General features: G+C 36.8%; 3 protein-coding genes across 13 annotated transcripts in view; 2 read left to right on the forward strand and 1 right to left on the reverse strand.

The window, feature by feature from the left end:
* Nucleotides 1–20,250, reverse strand: part of LOC133848750 (glutamine-dependent NAD(+) synthetase) — a 31,221-nt gene extending 10,971 nt beyond the window's left edge. Inside the window, exons 1-2 of the mRNA XM_062284433.1 lie at nt 20,083–20,250; nt 5,690–5,865 (exon numbers count right to left, since the gene is read on the reverse strand). The gene's annotated coding sequence lies outside the window, so the exon portion shown is untranslated. The remainder of the gene's footprint in view (nt 1–5,689; nt 5,866–20,082) is intronic.
* LOC133848747 (cytosolic carboxypeptidase Nna1) lies at nt 23–18,937 on the forward strand. Of its 11 annotated transcripts, XR_009895295.1 has the most exons (18): nt 4,832–5,215; nt 9,254–9,435; nt 9,492–9,644; nt 9,817–10,666; nt 11,275–11,968; nt 12,081–12,210; nt 12,267–12,404; nt 12,474–12,754; nt 12,848–13,007; nt 13,074–13,232; nt 13,303–13,468; nt 14,542–14,659; nt 15,181–15,316; nt 15,532–16,026; nt 16,284–16,813; nt 17,060–17,428; nt 17,762–18,624; nt 18,692–18,937. XR_009895295.1 is itself a non-coding variant. In XM_062284423.1 (17 exons), the coding sequence occupies exons 1-17, from the start codon at nt 217–219 to the stop codon at nt 18,495–18,497; spliced, it is 5,379 nt and encodes a 1,792-aa protein (XP_062140407.1). In that variant the 5' UTR covers nt 23–216; the 3' UTR covers nt 18,498–18,937. The 11 variants fall into 11 exon arrangements, 10 of the variants coding, with proteins under 10 accessions (XP_062140407.1, XP_062140406.1, XP_062140409.1 ...); XM_062284423.1 differs by lacking the exon at nt 4,832–5,215 and adding an exon at nt 23–298 and having other exon boundaries at nt 17,762–18,937; XM_062284422.1 differs by having other exon boundaries at nt 17,762–18,937.
* A 2,065-nt stretch (nt 20,251–22,315) lies between the features above and the next one.
* On the forward strand, nt 22,316–25,688 carry LOC133847987 (E3 ubiquitin-protein ligase MGRN1). The gene is made up of 3 exons (XM_062283348.1): nt 22,316–23,726; nt 24,163–25,148; nt 25,389–25,688. The coding sequence occupies exons 1-3, from the start codon at nt 22,441–22,443 to the stop codon at nt 25,556–25,558; spliced, it is 2,442 nt and encodes an 813-aa protein (XP_062139332.1). The 5' UTR covers nt 22,316–22,440; the 3' UTR covers nt 25,559–25,688.
* Nucleotides 25,689–26,101: the final 413 nt, after the last annotated feature.

Below are 26,101 nucleotides of genomic sequence, written 5' to 3' on the forward strand. Positions count from 1 at the left end.
CAAGAGATTATCTGTTGTCAACACACATACACAGGCAGAATACAAGTTTGATATGAACACGAGAAAATACGTTTGAAAACAAAAAAACCAACACGAATTTAAAAATTGTTCAGCTAATCGTAACCATAAATTTTTACTCGTACAGAATTCGATAGAAGCAAACATTTGTGCGGCGAGGAGAGCGTCGTGGATTCTGGGCAGGATCAGCGGAGCAACATGCAGAAGTGCGCCAAGGACAATTGGGCGGCGAGGGCGGCACATGAAAACATTGAATCACAATATCAGAAGCAGTGCGATGGTAAGTTCCAATTTATTTATTAAATATTTATGCTAGTTGAATTATGACCGAAGCGAGAGCGCAGAGTTCATGAAAATCAAATTCGCCACATTTTAAATTTATTCAAGCGTGTCCTAAATTAGAAATTATTTGAATCCGTTTTACAATGTGCAACAGTTTGTGAATGCATTTGACCAAACTAATCTTTATATTGTTTTTGATAAGAGATTGCGACATCGAGATCTTCTCACCCTATTTGTAAGCAAACAAAACGTTCGCAAACATTTTTAACTTGTATTTAAAGCACCTACAAATGCGAAGACCAGAAAGAAAGTTATGTTACAGTCGTAAGCAGAATACAAAACACTTATGTAACCAACCGTGTGAATGCTGAATAACAATTAAAAATATCCAAGTCAATCAATTATACAAACAGTACAGCGAGGTGTACCATAAATAGTATCCAAAAGTACAAAGGGTATTTCCCCTTACAATGGCTGCCGGCAGAAAAAGATTAAGCATATGGTATTTGGTATTTTTGTACCCGCCACTCATACCATAAGATGGTATTATAACATTGTGCTTCTATGAAACGTATGCAACAGGCAGAGAAGGTATCTTCGACCCCATGAAGTAGTATATATGAATATTTTTGATCAGCATCAACAGCCGTGACAATATAGACTTGTACGAATTTTGGTACAGAAAATAATTTCTATAATATTTGATTGATTGAGAATTTGATTGCGATCGAAAAAAAATTGTAGAAGTTGTTTTTGAAATACTTCTGTATGGCAATCTGGTATATTTTGACCTTTATGGTATATTTCGAATGTAGTGTACCTCAACGATATATCAACTATTATATTCGGTATAATTTAATATTTATTCGGTATATTTTTGATTCAAAATACGTATATTTATACCCGCTACCCATAGGGTAGAAGGGTATTATAACTTTGTGCCGACAGGAAATGTATGTAACAGGTAGAAGGAGGCATCTCCGACCCTATAAAGTATTATATTCTTGATCAGCGTCAACAGCCGAGACGATATAGCCATGTCCGTCTGTCCGTCTGTGTGTCTGTCCGTCTGTCCGTCTGTTCGCATGAACACCTAGTTCTCAGAGACTATAAGAGATAGAGCTATAATTTTTTTTCGATAGCATTTGTTATGTTTGCACGCAGATCAAATTTGTTTCAAATTTTTGCCACGCCCACTTCCGCCGCCCCCAAATCGAAAAAATCGAATAACAAGCGTAATTTTAAAGCTAGAGTTGTGAATTTTATGTATGTATTTTATGTATGTATAATAATAACTATAGTATTCCTGAGAATTTCGTTGCGATCAGATAAAAATTGTTGAAATTGTTAAAGAAATACTTGTGTATGGCAAAAACGCCTACTTACTAGGCGTTTTAGTTGCTTTGGCTAACAATCTGGTATATTTTGCAGTCTATGGTATATTTTGAATGCGGAACTATATCGGTATACCACATATACCATTTGGTATATTTTTAGTATTTTTGCAGTATATTTGGTATATTTTGAGAATAATACCGCAAAATATATTGCTTTTATTCAAAATGGGAAGCGGGTATCTCACAGTCGAGTACACTCAACTGTAGCTTTCTTACTTGTTTTTATTCAAAATGGTATTTTACAGTCGACTGTAGCCCTCCTACTTTTTTTTAACCAAGCAAATCTGTTTTTCACCGTATTGTAGACAAGTTTATTTAAGCATCGCCTTTGGTATCATAAGCTCAATAAATACTTTTGATTACTAAGAACACAGAATTTATGTAGTTTACTGTGCATATTCGACTTATACAGTATATCGGAAATAATTAAATCTATGCAAACTTTTAAAAAGCTTTAAGCAAATTACTAATATTGAAAGTGTATCACAAAATGAACAGAAACTTGAAACTTACTTTGAATTACTTCATCTATATTCATGTCCATCTTGTGAACATTATTTGTAAATACTAATTTCAAAGCACAGACATTGTCAAACTTATACTCGACATTTGTAGTTAAAAAAAACATTTTTTTTTGTTACTTTTGTTTTTTTATTTCTTCACTTTTACACACTGACGCGTTGTTCCTCGTTTATTTGGCTGAAAATAAAAACGGAACTGGTTTTTGATGGCATAGCTGCAAATTGCTGGTTTATCGTATTAAATACAAGTACGCACATTTTCAGTGTAGATTTGTTATGTAGATGGAGTAGAGAGTATTTGTTGCGATCATCATTAAATATTATTTTTCATTTAATATTAGCTATTACTTTGCTGCACTTGTTCATGATTTCATTCATAGCAACTGATCTGAAATTCTTTAAAAGTGCAGTATGTGAACTGCATCTATAATAAGTTGTGTACATTTTAGTTTTGTGACAACTACAGTCAATTTCTCAAAAGATATTTTAAAGTTTATGATGTATCCTTGCATATGTAATCTTACACATACATATATCTGGCTTATCCATTTTTACATTCATGTAGAAGACTTTTTAGCTTTGTGTCATAAATGTTTTTTTTAGAATCCAAAAGTTTTAGAATCCAAAAAGTACCATAAATGTGCGTTTTTTAATATTATATAAGAGCAAAAATACCTATGCATATTTAAAATACTTACAAACGAAATTACCCATTAGCTTTAAAGTCAACTTGGAACGAACTTTGCGAATTAAAACTTGTACAAATGCGAACAGGTATTTTATAGTCAGCACTTCACTGTAGCAATCTTTTTTGTAAAAAGATTTATTGGCATCATTGCTACAAGCAGCTATCGACCAGAGAGCTGACCTGGTCTCTCTATACGCTCGGGAATCGCCTCTGATCCGAAAAGCGACTTCAATGTGGGACGATGTTGCCAATTTGGTACTTCATGGAACCCCATTGCAGTAACCATGGACAGATGTGAGCAATAAATTGTCGCGCGACTCATAAAATGAGTTTAAAAATAAAATCGTGACATTTCTTAAATGAAAACATTTTGCTTAAATGTTTTGAAAAGCAATTGCCAAAAATCCCAAGGGATTTGCAGAGCATTGTTGACAGCAATGAGCTACAATTCATATTCTATCTTGAGAAGATGCTATAAATTAGATGATGATGATCAGAAAATAAAAATCGCATTCATAGTGATAGAGTTCATTACAAATTAAATACAAATTTCCTTTTTTTAGTATTACTTAAGATTATAGTTACAGGATATTTCGTATTCGAATGTCTTGGCTAAACCGTTTCGACATGCATTGCGCTTCAAATTTTCAAATGTAGAGAATTCAATAACAAATAGACGGCAATCACTGTAGGCAATAATAGCTCGACCATCGATTTCTTAAATATCTTAAATTGCTTTAGCGTTTGTCGTCGTCGGCTGTCCGAAGCCATTTCAAAATCACAAAAATTGATTTTGCAATTCAAAATTGTTGTAAAGTGAAAATTTTCGTGTAAACCAAAAAATCTTTGAGATACTTTGTGGTCAAATTTAAGGCAAGAATTTTTCTGCATTCCCCAGAAAGGGATTAATACGAAGTCTACTATCCCGAAATGTTATTCATTAGAAGCATCAACAAATTGTAGAACAATAATAAGATATAGAATACAATGGATTCCAAAAGAGTTGTACGCAGAGAGATTAGCCGGGATTATAGTATACCCGGTTGCAGCCGATGAAATTGTACTTGGTATACAAATCGTACAAATTGGCTACATTGGGCCAATTCAGTAAACAAATGTTACATATAAGAATTTTCTCTTAAACACGCTAACCTTGAGAGCCACGACAGCAGCGTGCCAAAATAGAAAATACATAAATATTGTGATCAAGATCATTGCCGCCTGCTCTTGGGTGATATAATTGCGATGCTGCTGCCTCTGCTGGGGACGATTTGCTTGCCTGCCTGCCTGCCTGGCTGACACTTTAGCTAGCAAATTGTCGCGACACCTGTTTGGTATGTGTCCAAAAGCAAAAGCAAAAGCAACATCAGCGCAGCATCGAATCGAAACACGATCGTTGTTCATAATTGTGTGGTACACCCAGAAATTGACATACATCAGAGTTTTGTTTTCTGTTTTGTTTGACAAATTAATTGATGGCATCAGATTTGTCGTACGTGGCGTCGATTTGAACCCCAATCGCGGTCGAAGGTGGCAGCGTGGCCGGGTGCGGGGGGGCGTGGGGCGCCATTTAATATTTGTACAACGTAGTTTATGGCAAAGCGATTACCAACCAAGGTATCCAAGGCTGGTTGGCTGCTTGCTTGGTAGTGCATATACTTATTTTGGGTTTTTTTGTTTGTTTTTTTGTGTTTCACATTTAGAGCGTAAATCAAACTACAGACTCGAGTAGAGTAGGTCTACCTTGTACTTCGTCTTGGAACTGAGAACAGAGAACAGAACAGAACAGAACAGAGAATAGTAGGCAACGATAGCGACTAGCTTGTCTTTGTTTGTTTGTTTATTTGTTTATAACAGTTGCCGATTTTAGTGTGCGACCTCAATGGCTCAGAGCGACGACAAACGACTCAGTTCGATTTTGCACAACGCGACGAAATGCCGCATAAAACGCCGCTAGTAGACGGACGAGTATAAGAGTGGAATGTAAATGAACCTACTACAAGAGTAGACGGGATTTTTTTTCTTTTGTCTTTCGTCTTTGTATCGTATCATCTGCAACCTGCAACTGCAACTACAACTGCAATGGATTTTTTGAATGTGGCCACAAATAATGATCAGAAGTTGACAAGAAGTTAATACAATTATTGTGTTCAATGCTTGGAAGTTTTTTTCCCTTTTTTTTTGTTGTGCATAAAATAACCACTAACGAGTAATATTCATGATGGATATGAACGGATTCAGCGGCGGTCGTGTTCAATACTTGCAGGCTCAACTGTTTCCTGTTTGCACACTAACAGCATCCAATGGAGGTAATATTCAATCAAAAGTTTTCAATGTTACCAGCTTTCTTTTTTTACACGACAATTGATTCAAGGTTGCTCTTAAGTTCATTCATTCACTAGCTATCAGTTGTGTATATATTTTGATATTCCGTTCATTAACTGTGCATGTGAAATTTGACTAGAAAAGGTTGAGAAAATTTAAAAGAAATTTTAAAATTGGTTCTAGATTTTACAAGATAATTCGTCCAGGCAAACAAAATAATCTTAGTTATTCCATGAGATACCAACATAGAGGAAGTGAAACTAATATAATATTATAAACATTAATATATAATAAATATATTTTTTTGAGGGAGTATGAACTAATCACACAATTTAATTAGTCTTCTGCCTACAATATGAAACTTGAAAATAATTAATTTGGCTTCCGTCCATTCTCAAATATTCTAAGAAATACCCATTCTTTATACATCCAAGAAAAACTATTCAACTAATACTCACATTGCTTAATTTCTAAATTGTTCAAGTTGATTGTGTTAAGGGCACCACGGTAGTATTGTTGTTGTTGTTGTTGTTGTTGTTATTGATGTTGTTGTTGCTATCTGAGATTCATACCAAATCGTAGTTGTTCCAAAATATAGCTCTAGCTAGCAATGATTTGCTCCACCAAAATCGATCTGGAAAAGAAGGTAAATATGTGGAGAACATTTAGTAGATTGGCATTTGTGCTGTTGTTGTTGTTGTTGTTGCTGTTGCTGATGAGTGAAGGAATGCTTTACTCATTGCAAAATGTTGTTGTTGTCGCGCTGTTATGACAACAATCCAAACAAAATTAACACACTATCTTATTGGGGTGAATTGTTTTCTGAGGCAATTAGGCATTGGCAATATTGGTAAGCCGACCCAACTAGGTTTTAATTTCTACCTGTTCAACTCGAATTAATGTGTGTTCAATAAACCTACATAGTTGGGAAATAAACAACTTTATGTCCACAACGATTTGTCGAAAGCTTGTCCAACAACATATTGATTGCTGATGACGAACTTTCTCTTGTTGATATGATAGATAGATATAACACAAAATAAATGCAATAGTAAGCAGTAATAATATCAAAGGTTGATCACTTTCAAGATTATTAAATTGAATTACATTAAATCATTGAACTATTACATTTCTCATCCACATTTCAATGACTGGCTGCATTTCAAGAATCTTTCATAATATAAGTTGTGTGCAATTCACGGACTCTTTAGCACAATTCGCATAATTTGAAAAGGAGAACAGCTAATAAAACATCAACGTCTTAGATTCAATGAAAAATGTTTTAGAAGCACGAAATGAACATAACATATATAAATTAATTGCAGCAAAATAATTATAGCACGAATATTGTTGGCATATGAGTGATGTCTCTCTGCTGCACAGCCAAAGTTTTATTTCTATTGGTTGCAATACACAGGAATACACAGGAAAATGCGCCGTATTGGCACCTTTAAGTTTACCTTGTTACCAACAACATACATACACACTTACATACATGTGTATGTACGTATGTACGTACGGAGGCGATGTGAATGAACCCAAAATGTGGCTATACATATATGAACATTCATAAAAATGTACATGTTCATAAATATGTATGTAGTATGCACGCAGCAGTCATTCACACATACATATATACATATATGTACGTATGTATGTATGTACCTGAATACATTTTAGTACAGTACGTACATACATATATGTATGCATATGTATAATAAATATTTATCAATATAACCCGAAGCAAGCACACATCATGCGAACATTGCTCTGGGTGGAAAGTGATATATATATATATATGTATATATTTATGTACATTCACATTTTTACGAATGCAAAAATACTCGTATCTTACGTCCATAAAATGTGTCAAAGTGCATATTAAAACAAACAATGTTGCTACATACACGCTACATTAAATACGAAATTATTATACTATACATTAATATTTCTGTCGAATTTGAGAATAACAGTTTAACATACATATCGGATGTTGATTGTTTAAAGAAGTTTGGTATTTATTTGGTATTTGGTACTTATATTCAAAAAAAAGGAAGTGGAGTATCATAATATCTTTTTCCTTAATTGTACATTAGCTACGAAAATATTGTACATTGATATTCCCGACTGAATCCGATTTTTAAACCCAATTCTTAACTGTTTAAAGAAGTTTGGTATTTATTTGGTATATAGTTGAAATAAAAAGTGACAGAATATCGCTCGTCTTAAATGCACATTTGCTACGAAATTATTGTAAATTAATATTTCTGGCGAATTTTAAAACTTCAATGTTCATTGTTCAGAGAAGTTTGGTATTTATTTGGTATTTGGTACTTTTATCCAAAAGAAAGGAATAAAAGTATCGTAATATCGCTCGACTTGAACTATTTTGATTGATTTTAGAGACATTGATTAATGAAACTATTCACGCATCATTCATTATTTGAATTACTCTTCCACATGTACATATGAACATTTGATGTACGTACGATCGTCTGTATATATGTATGTGTGTATTTTCGGTTGTTTCGAACAGATATTTCAATAGATTCTCTGGCATCAATGTGTTTGTTTATGTTTAATTGCCAAAAGCTGCCATCGACTGCTCCGAGGCAAGGAGAAAGGAAAGCTCGCAAAATTGTCGAATCGACTCGAATCGAATGCTTCTTACCGGTGCAAGTGCAAAAATGAAAGCTTCGCTGCTGCTTCTGCTTCTGCTTCTGTTATTATATTGCTCTGTGGCAGCGGCTCTCCTCATCGACAATAAATAATATTCACTGCTACTTGATGGCGTTGCTTCTCATTTTGCTTCTTCTTTAGCCCCGCTGGCCACTGTGGGGGCAATGAGGAGAAAACGCCATTTGGCAAGGGGTTGAGGGGAGATGATGGCTACAATTGTACATATTGACGACGAGAGGCTAGCTGCTGTTGCTGTTGCTGCTACTGCCTCGAATGAAACATTCAACATATTCAAACAATTCTCTGTTTTAGTCAACAGCAAACAGCGAACAACCAGCAAGCAGCAACGTCGCACCATCTCGACGACAGCAATTAGTAAAAAATTATTTCTCGAGAATTGGGCCTCACAAAGTATTTAGTTTTTTTTTTCGCATTTTTATGCTTTCTTTTTCAAATCGTCAAATAAGTTTGTGTATAAACACACATTTCGAACATACCGTTGACACTTTTAGCGCGTTCGGTTTGTGCAATTCGAAAAGTGCTGTTAACAGGTGAAAATACGGAAAATCAAATAAACAAAACCAATACATTGGAGTCTTTGCTGGTAAGACAACTATTGGTAACGCTGAGCAGTGTTCAAATTAGCTCATCACATAAATATGTTAATGTCGATGAGACGTGTTATCATAGTAGATAACAAAGGCAATATAAAAAACAATACGTCTGTAGCAAACAAAGTGAATATATGAAAAGTGTAAATTAATTATATCTATAATAACACATTACTTCGAAAGGTTTACAACCTTTTCAGTTATAAAATTGAATGTCAACATTAATAAAAACAATTGTTAAAAAAAACTCTGTTATCACTATCTTTTACATTCAATTGAAATGAACATAAGAAAATTTAACGGTTCGAAACAACACTAAGAAATCACAGCTCGATCGTGCCGATATTTCCCATAAAACAATTGTTAAATACGTTGCCCTATGAAAATTGACCATGACAGTGCACAAATCTCGTATACGCATTGAGAAGAATTTCCCCATGTGAAAGAAATTTCCGACCTGTTTTATATAAAATAACATTAACTTTGTCTTTTCAATAATTCAATCTTGTTGCGAAACAAGAATCGATCTCTACGTACCAAAGATGTGAATTTAAAATTGCCTTTTCAACAATCTGTTAAATGTAAATAATCCGAGTATTAATCAAAGCAAGTTTAAGTATTTACACATCGAAACACAATCACATTTTGTACTGTGCTAATTAGGATAAAAATTGAGATTTTATTTCGAGTTTACTCATTAGAAATGTTGTTAATTTATTAAATGCCTTATAGCTGGCTTCCTTGGAAATTTTCTATCGAAAGGTCTGAAGACTAATCAATTAGTACTTAACACTGATGAAAAGACATTGAGACCTATTGCACGACTGAAAGAACCGCGCGATCTTTTCGCACTGCCGAAGGACAAGGACAATGATTGCTCACAGCAGGCCCCCAGATGGCCGATAGAATGTCAGGTGAGTAAACATGAAGTGCATTAATATAATTTGTTAACTGTTTCCTGGCCCCCCAGGTCATTGAGGAGCGAGTTGTACACATTCCCTATGTTCCGCCCCAAGCAGAACCACTTAATGTGCCAACAGGCAATGAGCTGAAGCCGCGTCCTGTAGGAGAGGAAAATGGTATTATTGTGTTCACTTATTGTCCTATAAGTGCCGTCAACTATGTGAGTAGTTCATATGCCATCTGCCATATCTTTGTACATTTTTGCCAGCATGCACCGTCGGCACAAATTAATTTGACATTTTGGGGTGGGCCAGAGTTGGTTTGTTATACATACTCGTAGTAGGGACATGCTCTCCTTTCATTGTTTAAATGACTTTCAACAATTGAAACAGGAAAACTCAAATGTCAAATCGAAAGCTGAGGATAAGTCTAGCGAAGATTCCGATGATTCTTCAGACTCGAGAAACGATTTCACACCACTCAGTCGACGAATGACGATGCGAAATGCAAAGGGTCAATTGAATAGCATATCGAAGATATTGAATAGCGTCGATGATCGATCGACGAGCAACTCGCAAGATGAAGAAGACGATGACGGCGACACAAGTGGCGAGGGCAAAGAGACAAGACAAGTCGGCGAGCAAACAACTCTCAACTGTCCTTCCAATCTCAGTGAAACCAAGAATAAATGCTTTGGCACAAATACTGCCCCCCAAGAATCCAGCGATATCGAAGATATTTGGACTAGCAATAGTACTGAATACAAGCCGGCTTCCCCTTATTACGTGCTCAGTGAGTTTGGCAAAAAAGTGCCCAAGACGATGATCATCGACAAGATCATCGAGAATGATCAGCCGCAGACCCAACAGCAGCAACACCAGCAGCAGCCTCCATCAACCACTTGCAACTCAACATCAAGCAAGGTACAGAATAACAGATATGCTGTGACACCTTTTCGAATCCCTAAATCAAACATATCGCGTTTGGAAGCTGCTTTCCAAATCCCCTCCCGCTTAACCACCAGCGACAAATCCCTATCAAATCCAACCAAGAAATGCAATGCTGCCATCGATGGTAAAGCAGAGCATAATCATAATGTTCTCGATGATATATTGATGAGCGATAGCGAATGCTCACCTGGTCGTCTGGCCGGTGGTGCTGATAAACTTCCCAGCACCAGTTCAAGCTCTGTATCTGAGACGGATACTCTAGTGGGAGATGAAACCGAGAGCGTCCTACCATGTAAGATAGCCGATGAAAGATCACACTCTAAAGTACAAACCAACACCATGGCATTTATGTATATCAAATGCTTTTATACCAAGTATGACTTACTAGAAATGTTAGACTAAACTTTTCTTAGCATAGGCACAAAACACAGAATTAGTATTCTGGAAAGAAAAACTTTAAAACAGCGATTTTCTTCTTAATTTTGAAGCGGTTAAAGAGAGTTCTTGAATTTTTCTTAATTTTCCTTTTTAAATATTTGAAATTTAGCAAGATCTTAGGGCATACAATGCTGCTTCTCTGAGCAAGCAAACTTTAATACAAATAGTTATTAGATTGATATATGTTATATCAGTATATAATATTGTATTCTTGAATTTTCATTAAATCGAACTTTTTTTAAATTATATAAAATTTACCAAGACTTTAGGGCATACAATGCAAACTTTAAGATAAATAGTTATTTGATTGATATATATCAGTACATAATATTGTAGGTTTTGTACATTTATTAATAGAAATGATATTAATATTTTTGAAATGGAAATTTGAACATACTTATGTATAACACGTATATTTAATGTGTCTATATCGACGAATTCTTAAACTGAAATTGCCCTCAGCTTCTGAAAATAAAATGCCTGAAGCAACAGGACAACTGGCTCAATCCTCATCGCCCAAACAAACGGTGAGCATGGCGGCAGCAGTTGCAGCTGTTGCAAGAGGGCGACGACGCGGATTTGAGCCTGTAACGTGTTCGTCAGATATTTTGGGGTTATCGCATTTAAGTGCAAAAAGCATCAATACTAGCAGCACCTTTGTTGAACTAAGCAACGATAAGTCGCCGCCGCCCAGTCCAGATATCGATAGTACTAATGAAACCACATCATCGTTTCAATCTCAACCCATTTCCAATGATATTCCCCAAATGCAGTTTAGTCGCTCAGCCGTGGGTGGTGCCAAATTTGTGACCAACTGCCATCCAATGAACGCCGAGGAGTACGATAGTCTGGAGTTTGAGTCACGCTTTGAGTCCGGTAACTTAGCTAAAGCAGTGCAGATCACGCCCACCTACTATGAACTATATTTACGGCCCGATCTCTATACGAGCCGATCCAAACAGTGGTTCTATTTTCGCGTTAGACGCACGCATCGCAACATGTTGTATCGCTTTTCCATTGTGAATCTGGTCAAGTCGGATAGTCTTTACAATGACGGCATGCGACCCGTCATGTACTCAACGCTGGGTGCTAAAGAGAAGAGCGAGGGATGGCGTCGATGTGGCAATAACATTTCATACTATCGCAACGACGATGAGTAAGTATTTCCATACGGTTAGAGTTGGCAAACTATTGATGAAACCAAAAAAAACATCGATAGTTTTGCACTTCCATCAACAATTAATAACGACTTCAATATTCATTCGTAGAAGCAATAACACTAATGAGGAGGATGAGGACAATTCAAGCTACACATTGACATTCACCATCGAGTTTGAGCACGATGATGACACAGTGTATTTTGCCCACAGTTATCCTTACACCTACAGCGATCTACAAGTAAGTAAATAAACCTAAAATATAATCATATTAAATTTGTACTATCTCGTTAATAGGACTATCTAATGGAGATACAGCGACATCCGGTAAAATCCAAATTTTGTAAGCTCCGGCTTCTTTGTCGCACACTAGCTGGCAATAATGTATATTATCTCACCGTCACGGCACCATCCAATAATGAGGATATAATGCGCGTAAGTGGAATGATCATTATCGGTTCTCCTTTTGGAATAATTGTTTACCAAACACCATTTCATTGACAGCGCAAGAAATCAATAGTGGTGTCGGCTCGTGTTCATCCCAGTGAGACGCCATCGTCCTGGATGATGAAGGGTTTGATGGACTTTATAACTGGCGACACAACGGTTGCCAAACGCTTGCGTCATAAATTTATTTTCAAACTGGTGCCGATGTTGAACCCTGATGGTGTTATTGTGGGAAACACTCGAAATTCGCTAACTGGTAAAGACTTGAATCGTCAGTATCGAACTGTTATCCGAGAGACATATCCATCGATTTGGTATACAAAAGCCATGATTAGAAGGTAACTCCTGCAGTCAAAGTAAAATTTTGTAATGCATTTGTTTAAGATTTTACTTGATCACACAATAATCGGCATTTCCATCCACGTTTTCAGACTGATTGAAGAATGCGGAGTTGCCATGTATTGTGATATGCACGCCCATTCACGCAAGCACAATATATTTATATATGGCTGTGAAAATAAACGCAATCCGGAGAAGAGACTTACCGAGCAGGTCTTTCCCTTGATGCTGCACAAAAACAGCGCTGATCGGGTGGGCTTAAGATCTTTAGCTACCTTTTTTTTTGTTATCGTTTAATGTTTTTGTGTTGTTCGACAGTTTTCGTTCGAAAGTTGCAAATTTAAAATTCAGCGAAGTAAAGAAGGCACTGGACGCATTGTTGTCTGGATGCTTGGCATTACAAACAGCTATACAATCGAGGCTTCTTTTGGCGGTTCCTCGCTGGGCTCGCGAAAAGGAACTCATTTTAACACACAGGTATGCGATATCGTATGCGATAGTACATCGATAGTTATAAATTCGTTTTTTGTTGTTTTTTTTTCGACAGGATTATGAGCACATGGGCCGTGCATTTTGTGAGACTTTATTGGACTATTGTGATGAAAATCCGAACAAAGTAAAGCGACATGCTAAATTATTTAAGCAAATTAAAAAGATAAGAAAACGCGAGAAACGCGAGCAGAAAGCATTGAAATTACAAAAAATGGCTGATCAGGGATGTATTCTAAGCGACAACAAGATCAAAGTGAAACGTTCTGTGGAGAAAAGTGTCTCCTAGGAAACGATTTCCATTCGCGTTACACTGAACATATCGCCAGCTAACCGCTTTTTGTTGTAAATTTAGAAATGTTGTGTTTTAGTGATGCCAAAACATCGATTTTTGCGATGCTTTAAACAAACAAATCCTCGATAGTTTCGATATATCGCTTTCCTTGTTCGAATTCTGCTAAGCCGTCTGTTTAAGCGGCACCTATTAATTATTAGTAAATATTGTTCATACTAATTTTGGTTGGCCAGCTCTAAATATTATTTATAGCTAAAGTACAGTTTAGCAGTATTGATGGTGCCAACAAAAAAATAAGAATCTCACTCGTCTATTTTTATATCGGAAGTGTGTTTCGACTTTTATATTTAGCTAATCTATATTGTTGACTATATTCCTGACACAACCATATCTTGAAGATTGAATGTGCGTTTAGCATTGGCTTCAGGTTATATATAATCAAATCCTATGTCAAATATTAACGAAAACAAATGTTGCCAAATATTGAATTTGAATGCTGTCTATCGTTCATCGCAGTTTTTCTAATTTTTTTTTCAAAATACTAGAGTTACCAATTAACACTTTATGTATCAAACTCGAAACATATCTCTATAAATATATATTTATATTTCTATCTATATATATATGTAGATATATGTACAAACGTATACATATATTTAAGTATAAAACTATTGTATGTTTAGAGTAAGCATCTTACAGCACAGCATCGAAACGCACATTCATAATTCATTTGCTCACAATTGTTTTTTTATTTTAATTGCCTAAGTACGATTTTTGTAGTTTGCCGTGTACTGTAAAATAAAATTCTCGTCTAAAAAACAATTGATGTAGTTAGAGATTATTATTCATAGTATTATTTTTTTATGTTTTCAGACAGCTTTGCCAACCACAACAATTTTATTAATGTGTATACATATTATTTGTTTTTATTTTATTCTTTCTTTTAATTTTTTTGGAAACTCTGTATTTTTTCACTAATCCTAATGAATTAACATTTACAATAGATTTTAAATTTACTCAAACAACAGGAAAGACTACGCTCCAAAATAATTGAAAGACTGATGCGCGAAGGCTCAAGTGCCGATGAACCGTTAAACATTCCATTATCGGATTACTCCAGGTAAGTATTTCAGATAATGTATAACACTTGTAAGATTTTAATGCACAGCTGGCTTGATAAGTGTACAATTTATATATAAAGTTCAGGTATAAGAAAAATGTTCTATACGTTAGTGAACTGTAATGTCATAAAATGTCAGGTAAAACCGATCTAAACTCAAAACAAGTTTAAACCTACAGACAAGTGTGCTCGACTGCGAGATACACCCCTTAAAACATACTAAATTTATTGACTGATTAAATATTAAACTATACCTACGACTGTATATTTGGTATATCGATATACTATTTCGTATAAAATATACCACTCAACACGGATCGAGTTTATTTACCAAATTAATAGACCAAACAAATATAAAAAATTTATAAATGGCTATATATTTGATATATCGATATATTATATTTTTTTACATTATACCATAGAGTATAAAATATACCATCTTGTCAATCAAAACATCTCAATCTTGACTTATATCGAATTACCTCAAATTTGTAATAACACATCTTCTGTTTACAATTTAGTGACGAGGGCAACTGCAGTTCCAGTTCCGACAATGAAGGCAAGCATTCAATAGCTGCTTCAGACCTGGAAGGTCCTTGTTGTGCACCAATCCGTGCACCGCCCAGTTCGCCTGAGGTCATGAATGAGATTCGTAAGGTAGGTGTTTTTTTCTCATTTGGTTCACACCTCAAGTATCCGCATTTAGAAGGCTTGGCTCAATTGCATTCCAGATTTAGTCTGTTTCTAATTCAGAGAAGCTAAAAAATATCATAACAAATCATGCAATTTAGTTGAGCCATCTAAATCGGGTCTATCTTAATGCACAGTCGCATATGTATGTCATCAATGCTTTCGTGCACAACCATCATTAGTTTCGTGTACGCCGAATGCATAAAGTGATGCACGTTCTGGACCAAATCTATTTTTCGCCGGTTCTCCAACGGAAATTCAAAGCACTGGCACGACTCAAGCGTCGTCGTCATAAATTGGGATGCAAGACAGCGATTAGTAACAAGCGTATGACGGGCGGTGAAGTGGCTCTAAGTTCACTCAATGAAAATGTGGGAACAAGTAATACACATGTTCAAATAACCACAATTAAGTCGACACGGCCATCGAACACAGAACTCCTCGACAGTTCGGAGAGCAATGTATCTCAGTCATCATCGGATATAGCTACGGATATTAATAGCGATAGCAAGCAAACCAGTAAGCAGCAATCCTCTCGTAAGAAAATCAAGAAAAAGAAATTCATGCCTATCGAAAAAGGCAAATCGAAGGCGATTAATCGCAAAACGCGAATCGATCGCAACTTGCGACTTTGGTTGGCAAACAGAAGAATTTTTATTTTCCGTCGTAAGAATAAGGTATCTTAACATCTGACATGCTATCACATTTTTAGGGTCACACAACTTTCATCAGTTTGGGTTTCGGATTTAGAAATCGACAACATAAATCGTTAAATCGATACACTTATATTTGCTTTAAGGGTATAAACGTATAAAATTATTACGCTACGTAAATTATAATACACATCCGATTTTCACATAAAGTCCTCTGGTTTATCGTGTTACATAGATATACTTAATGCTCCTGGAACACTAACGATATTCATATATTTTAGAATCGACGGCAGCGAGTACGAAGCAAGCCCTTGAAGAAACGTGGCGAAGTGGCGCGCACAGCACTTGACTTGCCTACCACCGATCCGGGGTCAGACTTGCATTTCTCTACAGATGATGAGGAGCTTTCGCCAACAGGTAAAGAGGGATTCGGGGCAGTGGCGCCACTGCGTCACACATTACTTCAGAGCGAGTTGCAGCGACGCTATATCGAGGAAATCGGTGATATGGTAGTGAAGAAACCGAAAGCGGTTCACCATCATATGCCGCCCGAGTTGATCGTGACAACACCATCGAAGATAACTGGGCCCGGTGGCGTTAAGACCTTAGAAATCTATAAGTTGACGCCACGTACAGCACCCGAGCAACAAGAGGGCGTGAGTCAAGTGAAAACAGGCCATGCAATTTCCCCTGCTGCTCGACGCACTTACTCCTGGCACAATCTCAATCAGGAAAGCGGCCATGCCAGGCCAAATTTCTTTGCTCGAGAGCCCAAGCCGTCGGTGAAGATATACAGGGCGCCTCCACGACGGTGAGTAACGTTCGAAAAGAAAGAGGATATGAACCTCTCTTTATGCTATTCGAACCCGAATGCTAAAAGAAACCGTTTACTTTATTATTTCATTATGAACCAAGAAAGTTTGTACCTGCTTGTATAAATTGCCCTGTTTCGGAATCGGTTAGTTCTATTTACACCGTTAACAGTTCGATTCTTGTTTGTTGCCCTGATGTTTCAAAAATACAAAGCTATGCCTGACTAATATTCCCTTTATTGTAGCAATGTACCTAGCAATTTTATACCGCTTGCCCAGCAAAGAAATGGTGGCAACGCTGACGACTTGCAATTGAAGTTGTCATTGAAGAAAAAGATATGGACGGGAGCACACGGCGAGCCGGAGAACAGACCTCTCGCCTGGTACAAGGGCAATCAATGCAAAGCACATCCTCAGTTGGCTAACGTAATGGCATCAGCTGCTGCTGCCGCCACAGCGATGCGTTCCGGAGGCGGGCAGGCGCAGAATGTATTTGGTGCTAGCAATAAGGAACTGATGGCATCTGCAGGAGGAACTGCAACAACTCCATTGCCGCCCGCTTATGTAGGTGCGCCACGTCGATCACGCAAAGTCGATCAAGTGGACTTATTCAAGTGAGTAAAGAGTGATACTATCTATAGATCGCTTCAATAGATTACTGTTTAAATTCATGAAAAATGTCTACCATTGATGAGCTTGGGTTTGAGCTTTATAATTTTGTAATTATATGAATTAATTGTAATACAAAGTTCAGTTCAGCCAGCACGTCAGCATTTCGCTCAGATATTTTTCACTACAGAAACTATCGAAAAACGATAGTAAGTACAAGCGATGAAAGTATGTCGTGATCACAACCTTGCTCTCAATAATTTATGGGGCCTCCGTATCTCTTTCTTCTCTGTTCAGTTCCGATACTAATTCACAAAATGTAATTTACATCTTCGCAGTGCCTGCTCACAGAAGTTGCTAATGTGGCAGCAGGAGCACAAGAAATTGCAACCAATGCACGCTCGCCTCATGGGCGGCACCAGCACCAGCGTCAAGTTGGACGATTCGCATGTCCAGATGCGCACCAGCAAACCCAAAAAGGGAACAAAAACGGCCAGCGATAGTGAAGTGGTTGCGAGTACTGGGAAGGGCAAGCGCAAGTCGAGCATTATCAAGATTGCAGAGACAACGCAGCTGGTAACGCGATTTTCACGCACACGCAACAACACTGGATGCTCTGGCGGCAACAATAATGCGGCACAGAAACAGCAAATGACTCAAATGCAACGACTGATATTCAAGGGCACCGAACAAATGAACAATGCATCTGCAGTTGGCTTGCAACAACAGTCCGCCGGGGGACGAACAGCCAGCAAATTCAAGACTGGCGGCATTGTGGTGACTGCAGTTCAACAATCGATAGTCAGCAACACAGTGGCTGGAAGTGCTGGCGGAGTATCGAGGCGGATGCGTCACGCTGGTTTGGTGCACCTCAAGAGTGGTCCAACTACCGTCGTTGACGATGATAACGCTGTGCAGTATCGCCGCAACAGCAGCTCCGTGCAGATCAACAAACCGACCACGGCCGGCGGCATATCGTTGGACACCGTCAGTCTGGTTCGCAAAGTGAAGACCAAGTTGAAGAAGCGAAAGTCGCGAACGCTTGCGAAAGCCGCTTCGGCAGCAGTTAAATGAAACAAATGAGAGCTAGTGAAGAACTTAACATCTCATATGAAAGAAACTCTCGGACCCAGACCCGGACATTCCTCAGCATCTCCTAGATCGACAGCATCATTCCCTTATCCCGCAAATTTATGTATTTGTATGTAAATTATTGTTTTTAACCAAATTTTAGTCCAATTTTAATAAGTTAAGCTACTTATCCGCAGTCATAGAATAATCAAAATATTGATGGATTAGTCACAATGTGAGCATCATATATAGCATAGCAAAATTAATGGGGCCTTCAAGTGCTCCCAAAGTCTAGGCATTTTTGTATTTTGTACATACTGTGTGTGATGAATTGAATGTTCTACATGTAGAGATACATCAACGATGAGAATATTAACCCATTTAGGCCGCTTTCAAATTTCCAATAAAAATTATAATTGTTTTGAAACGACACTTGCTATAAATTGGACAATTTTCATCTAGCAGGGTAAAAGTCGAAAACTTATGATTACAAAAATCGTAAAGTCGTAAAATTGTTCCATTAATCTTGAAATATAGGAAATACAATGTAATCAAACTATAATACTGAAGGTCAAACATACAGCGGATCATAAAGGCATTTTCTCCTAATCAGATCATTCTTATTAATAGCTTTATGAAAAACAAAATTATCATAGGACATTAACATATGTAGAAACAAAAGCTTTTATCTTAAAAAACGTGAAGGAAACCATATAGAATTTTTTGTAGTTTATGTACGAAAACATTTCTCTCATTCCTCAATCCTAATGAAGACAAGTTATTTACAAAAAGAGTTCTGTAGTTTCCAAGTCATTGTACGTGATGACAGAGGACAAATCAGTTATTGTTTTTAAAAAATCATTTAAAAGTCATATCATTTAAGTATATACGCTTCAGATGTTTCTGGTTTAATCGGATAATAAGCCCTAAATAAATGGAATAATTAGTTCCAATATTATATTTTAGAAAATTGTCAGCAGACCATAGTTTCTTTGTATGATATTAAATTTAAAAACGTAAGACAGATGTGTGTTTATGTTGTTAATCCGTACACACGTATTTAAATTTGAAACATTTCTTGAATGACATCAATGTGTATAATTCGGTCATAGTTATATTCATTTAAGCCCTAGATAAACTGTCTATATTAACTTCTTATGCGCGATTTTCATAACATTCATACCTGAGAACTGGATTTGTATACGGACTCAATTATTAATATGACGCAGTAAATTAGCCACTTGACTAAAAAGTACATTGTGCCACTAGCCGGTCTTATTCATGTTTACTTTCCGATTAAGATTAGGTACAATCAAGACCGGATCTGGCAGCGATTGTGTTAACAAACATACACAGACATTGTTTTTTTTTTTCATCCGGTGGGATTGCAGTAACATCACTAAAAAACCAAAACCCAATATTATAATTCAGCCGTTAAATAAAAGTAGATGATCGCTCAAATACTTAAGCAATTGCCTCACAAACCAAATGATATTCGGTATTCCAATAATTTTTGCTCTCACTGTTCATAAAAGCGCACACAACGTGTTTGGACCACAGGAACATATGATTTGAGTATATTACATACCCCTTCCTGAAACGAAGCGCTTCACATTCGATCACCGTCTATTTGTTATGCAACGTCACGTGAATTGTAACAATATGAATTACAATAATAATAATAATAATGTAATAGTTGCAAAAGTAAACAAAATGTTTCCTGAATGTGACCTCTAAGGATGACAGAATGCTCTGTTTTCATAGCTAAATGTTGCTTTTTTGTATATCGATATTTTGGCAAGCAAATAACAAATAACATATCAGTCGTGACCCGAAATCGCTAAAGCCAGTTGTCGAATAATAAAATGTATTCCAAATTGATATGTTTACAAAAGCCAACAAACTTTAAAGAAATAAATTAAAATGTTACCGATAGTCAGCAAATAATCTGATACTGTGACCGATGCCGATATGAGAAAATATCTTGCACCTCCAAAAAGTAATGATTACGGGTGTAAACTATTGAGCTTACATAAATTGAGATCATCTTAACAAATTAAAAAAAAACTCATTAAAATTTCGGTTAGTCGTAAATTGTTAAATTAAAATTAAAATGTATTTGTTAACATCTCCTACTTCTGGTATATACAGCAAATAAATTCCAATTGATATTTGAATTTTACAACTAACTGTAGATTGATCTTCAAATCTATAACGTATAGTATATGCATACATACTTATGAATATCTATGATCGATATTAACAATTGGCAGAATTTATCGCTGTTTACCCGTCTGATCATCGTTGAAAACATCGATTTCGAAAACTAAAAGTGATTGAATAGAAACAAAAAGGCAAGCGCAAAAATTCACATAACATTGCAAAGAACGAAATGACTTTAAGTGCAATTCCAGCACGTGCCAAATGCAAAACACACATGCTAAAAATTTAATAAATTTTCAGGAAATTTCGAAAGACACTTTTTATATTTTCGATTAAAAGTAGTATACAAACTGCAACTTATGTAGTTAAGCAAAAAAAGTACAAAATATAAAAAAAAATATGTACATTATTATGGATGTATGTACATTATGTTTTCCACTATTATCTGGCCACTATAAATTACAAATAAAAGCAAGCTGCTCAACCAAAAAATTGTATCTACAAACTTGCAAATGGATGTGTTTTCTTAGTCAATATTGTCAATCATTCAAATTTTTAGACTTAATAATTTCTGTATCAAATGTCTTTGGTAACTTATCAATCCACAAAATTAAGGCTCATCTACGATCTTCCATTTACAATGGTATGTAAAATCGTGCCGTGCCAAATTTTCTCAAAGTGTTCCATCAATATCTAAGAAAGGTTATCTTAATTTGATTCCCTCAACTAGGATTTCATATTATTTGGTTGATAGCTATATAACACACTTTAACATGCAATATAATAAAGTTAAATGTAATCACAAATTAATGTGCGAATTTAAAATGTCTTATTGAATGTTAATGAAGACCGCATATTTGTGCAACACAATAAGCTATTGACAAATTTTCTGGGGCAGCATTAGCATTAACAATAAATTAGAAAATACAAAATTTCTTTCATAAGAGTTAGCTTGAATTTTGAATCCAAAACTTATTTATCATTAGTGTAAATATCATAATAAAAATTTCGATGGAAATAAAATATTCATTGTGTAAAACATTTTATCACGTTCAAACATTTCTTGTGAACTTTAATTCATATTTAATTAGTGCATTTAAAAATATATATTATTTAAAGAGTTTGAATTAACTAGCATTTCAGTGAGCTTTCTAAACGTTTTGTTTGATAGTTTGTAATTGGACATGTTTCCATTTTCATTGCTATCGACAATTTTTTAAGTTTTAGAGACACTGCTATCGAATATAAAGTGTTTGAAACAACTTGGAATTGAAACAGCCTGAGCGAACGGCGGAATCGCAGTGCAAATTATTGACGATAGAGGTGAAAAGCTATTTTAAAATACATTTTTATTTTCAAAAATTTATCTAATTTAATATACATCACAATTTTGCTAAATAGCATATTATATAAAAAGTAAATATGTTCATTTCATTAATAAATTTTTTTTGAATCACATTAATTTTTTAAATTAATTCTGTTCGGTGTTAGGTGTGTTTTAAACAATTGAGCTGTATAATGGTTGACATTTGCGATTATGCATTTAAAATAGAAATGAAGGGAATATATCAGTCTGCCAATCGATATATCGCATGGGATTTAGCGATTGCGAGAGGAAAACATCGTTGTTATCGATATTATCGGTGCCGTCTCTGTTTTTGACACAAATACATACACATAGAAGAAATATGTGCGTGAATGTTATAATTGTTAGCGAAAGAAAAGACAACACAGTATCGCAATCAGCAAAACAGGAATTACAAGCGAACAAACCATCAAATAAATGGGCAACTTTGTGAGCAGGCAAAATGCAGCTGTCGAGGAAGCAGACCATTCCACCAATCATGCCTACAAATATCCACCACGAATTGGAAATTTCTTTAGCACCCATTTTATAATGGGAGGCGAACGCTTCGACACGCCCCAGCCCGAATCATATTTGTTTGGCGAAAATGCCGACCTCAATTTTCTGGGCAATCGCCCCACAGCGTTTCCCTATCCGCCGCCACAGGCCAATGAGCCGACGAAAACGCTGAAAAGTCTTGTCAACATACGCAAGGAATCTGTGCGTTTTGTGCGTGTGCCAAACGATAATAAAAACCAAAAGCAAACTGATGTCGTCGATGCTGCCACAGAGAACAAAGCGAAAACAAGAGAATTGAGTGAAAGCAGCAGCAATCACACTCAAGTCGATGGCAATGTGATATGTAACATGACAACGGCAACAGACACTGAGATTATCGGTTCGCCAAGCTCTTCTTGCTACAATATTGAATTTACGTTCGATTCGGATGCAAAATGCGCTATCACCATTCATTATTTTTGCACCGAGGATGTGAGTCTCAGTGGAGTTACATTGACTCAACGCGAGGGTCTGCTCACGTCCTTCACATCGGAAACGTATCATTATGACAAGGGCATCAATCAATGCTTCTCCCAGCCGAGCCACGTCTTCAACCCACAGCTGATACCAGAAGATGATCTGGTCTACAATGCTGGACGCGAACAGTATCCAGTTGCTATACACTGTGTGGTCGAGGAGGGCAACGAGGAGTGTCGTCAGTCGCACACAACCATTTGTGTGATCGATCATCATCCAGAGACGACGACTTATGTGTTGCGTGCACTCAAGCAAAAGATCTTTGTCGATGGCCTCTGCTATCTTCTGCAAGAGATTTATGGCATCGAGAATAAGGCGGTGAACAAATCGCCCTTAGACGAAGAGATCGATGACCATGGCAGCGAGTGTGTCATCTGCATGAGCGAGACTCGCGACACTCTTATACTGCCATGTCGCCATCTCTGTCTGTGTAATTCGTGCGCGGATTCGCTTCGTTACCAAGCCAACAATTGCCCCATTTGTCGGGCACCATTCCGTGCGCTGCTCCAAATACGAGCCGTGCAGAAGGGCATCAGCAGCAGCAGCTCGCACATGGTTCATCATCAGAATACGCCAACCTCAGTTGCTGGCGGTGGTGGTGAATCGACGCCCATTGACATTCCACCAGGATTTATTCCGGTCTCGCTGATTGAAGCTCTTAATGGACCGCCACAAGTGACGCGTGCCAGGTATAAATATCACATTTATAACTTACAAGAATCGATCGTGCATTAAGAGTTCCAATTAAAAAGTATACGTTTCATTAGGTTTTCATCGCTAAGTTAAAGCTAAGACACAAACTCCAGCATGTATTTTAACAAATACTTATCGCAGTCACGAAACAATTGTAGATATTTGACTTATTTGCATTTTAATGCCAAGAGGCATTTGAGTAGACGAACAAAATAATGATTTTCTGCTGTACAACATTAATGTAATTACCCATTACCTCCAATTTAACAAGATCAATTTAGAATGTAGAAGAAATTAGTCTTTATAGTAAGTGTGATAATTAAGATGAAGGTTTGGTTTGTCTTTAACAATATTTCTATATTGAAATTGAATTCCACATTGAATTTACTAAATATTTCTTGTGTTCATGTGCTCTATTTTGTTGTACAATAGAAGCGTCGATCATGACATCATGGACAGCTCAACGGTGGCTGCCTCAACGATGACCAGCGGCGACAACGTTAAGGCCACATCACCCGTCAAGTCGAGTAGCCAACGTCGATCAAAGATTAAAAAGAATGCATCGACTTGCACCACAACGAACGAGATGAGTACACTCACAACGCAAACGAGCGGTGGAACATCAACAGTATCTGTGGTGGAAATTGAAAGCGATCCCAAGAAGTCGACGCCTTCTTTAACGTCATCGTCAAAGGCAACGTCAACGCCGACACTCACTTGCTCCCCAAACATACAGGAGGTGCACATCATAAATGAGCGCCACAATGGGCTGAAGTACCAGAAGCACAATCAATCTGGTAGCAATCACGATGTCGTCGACGATGAAGACAGCGAAAATGAGAAGCTGTCACCGCTGCTTTCGCCAGGTAGCCGAAGCAAAAATACATCATGCAAGTCACTGAAACAAGTGGTGGCCAGTTTGGGTATTCATGATGACGATGACGATGATGATGTGGTGGACGGAGGAAGTCCAAATAGTGATGCAGCTGGAGAAGACATTGCTGGCCATGATTCTCTTTCCCGCAAAAGTGACTCCTCCCTAAAACGAATTAAGCATACCGGCGATCTGGCCGACTGTGAAAAGCCATCCACAGAGCCAGCTGGCCTATTGGCAGCCAACTTGAGTGCCGAGGAGTCGGATTATTATACACCCGATGACACACAAAACAATATATTGAGCCCATTGTGTCAGAGCGAACGGACAAAGGGCGGAGATTCCGGAAGTCGTCATGAGACGATGTCATCCGACACCAACATGTCCAGCTCAATTGGAATCGGCGGTGGATACAGCAGCACTGTGAAAAAGATCCAGAATCTGCACAAAAAATCCACTTCAGTGGGTAACATTGTGGGACCCGCAAACAGTACTTGCGGCGGCGTTGTTGACTTAAAGATCAATAATGTCAGTTCACTTCCAGGTAATCAAATCACAAATAATTAATCCAGCTATTAGTAACGTGGCAATACGCTTATTCTTTGATAATGTGAAAAAAATGCGAGTAAATTTTTGAACACATTGTTTAATCCACTTTTAATGCCACATGGATAAAATAAAAGATGTGGTGAACTATTCAAGAAATACTAGAAAAGGAAAACAATAATGAAAATTGTATAATTCTTACCACATTTTAACTGTAAACCTTTGATTTATTTTGCAGATATGTTGGACAGCCCGGTTAGCGGAAATTCAGCGTCCACGCGCAGTTCCAGTGATAGCTACTCATCGAGTTCATCAACTAAGCAATTGCTTAGCTCTAACCCATCCACAACGGCGGCGAACATTATTGTTGATGACAAGACTGCACTTCAGAATGCGGTCAATGTTTGAAATACAACCTGTGCTAGACAAATGTAGGGTGTTATATGGTATATATAAATATATATGTATGTCTATGTGAATGTATCATTATAAATTAAATATGGTTCAACATGATATTAGCTTTTAACAAAACCTACAATTTGTATTATTTTCGTTAATCGAAACTATCGAGAGAACTCTAGACTTGCAGACCACTTTTGGACAATTATTGAAGTGCATATGCAAATTGGAAAGCTATCTGTGATGTTGGTGCTTGGATAATGAACTTAAAAGTGATTCAAGAGAAAGTGCTTTGGATACACTTCATTTGTTACTTCAGAAAACGATGGTGAAATTATACAAAGCACTGCGATGGATACATCACTGGAGATAATAAGAATATGGTGAATAATGCATGGATCACAGAACTTAGCAAAGACTGACGTATGATAAAAGCAAGGCAAAACCTGTTCAACAAATGCCAGCGAGCTGTCACCTGTCCCCGTTATTATTGGGGCTTACAGTAAGGTTGCTTACTAAGTTGAGAACTGATCTATTAAGCTAATCAAGCAA

The sequence above is a fragment of the Drosophila sulfurigaster genome, chromosome X (genome assembly GCF_023558435.1).
Source record: "Drosophila sulfurigaster albostrigata strain 15112-1811.04 chromosome X, ASM2355843v2, whole genome shotgun sequence".
Classification (NCBI taxonomy): domain Eukaryota; kingdom Metazoa; phylum Arthropoda; class Insecta; order Diptera; family Drosophilidae; genus Drosophila; species Drosophila sulfurigaster.

Excerpts from the sequence above, each read along its gene's own strand:
- LOC133847987 (XM_062283348.1), top strand. The coding sequence starts at position 22,441 with ATGGGCAACTTTGTGAGCAGGCAAAATGCAGCTGTCGAGGAAGCAGAC. Across the intron at positions 23,727-24,162 it reads CCACAAGTGACGCGTGCCAG|AAGCGTCGATCATGACATCA; the intron begins GTATAAATATCA and ends GTTGTACAATAG. Across the intron at positions 25,149-25,388 it reads TAATGTCAGTTCACTTCCAG|ATATGTTGGACAGCCCGGTT; the intron begins GTAATCAAATCA and ends TTTATTTTGCAG.
- LOC133848747 (XM_062284422.1), top strand. The coding sequence starts at position 5,125 with ATGATGGATATGAACGGATTCAGCGGCGGTCGTGTTCAATACTTGCAG. Across the intron at positions 12,755-12,847 it reads ACAAAAGCCATGATTAGAAG|ACTGATTGAAGAATGCGGAG; the intron begins GTAACTCCTGCA and ends CCACGTTTTCAG. Across the intron at positions 13,469-14,541 it reads ATTACAAAAAATGGCTGATC|AGATTTTAAATTTACTCAAA; the intron begins AGGGATGTATTC and ends AACATTTACAAT.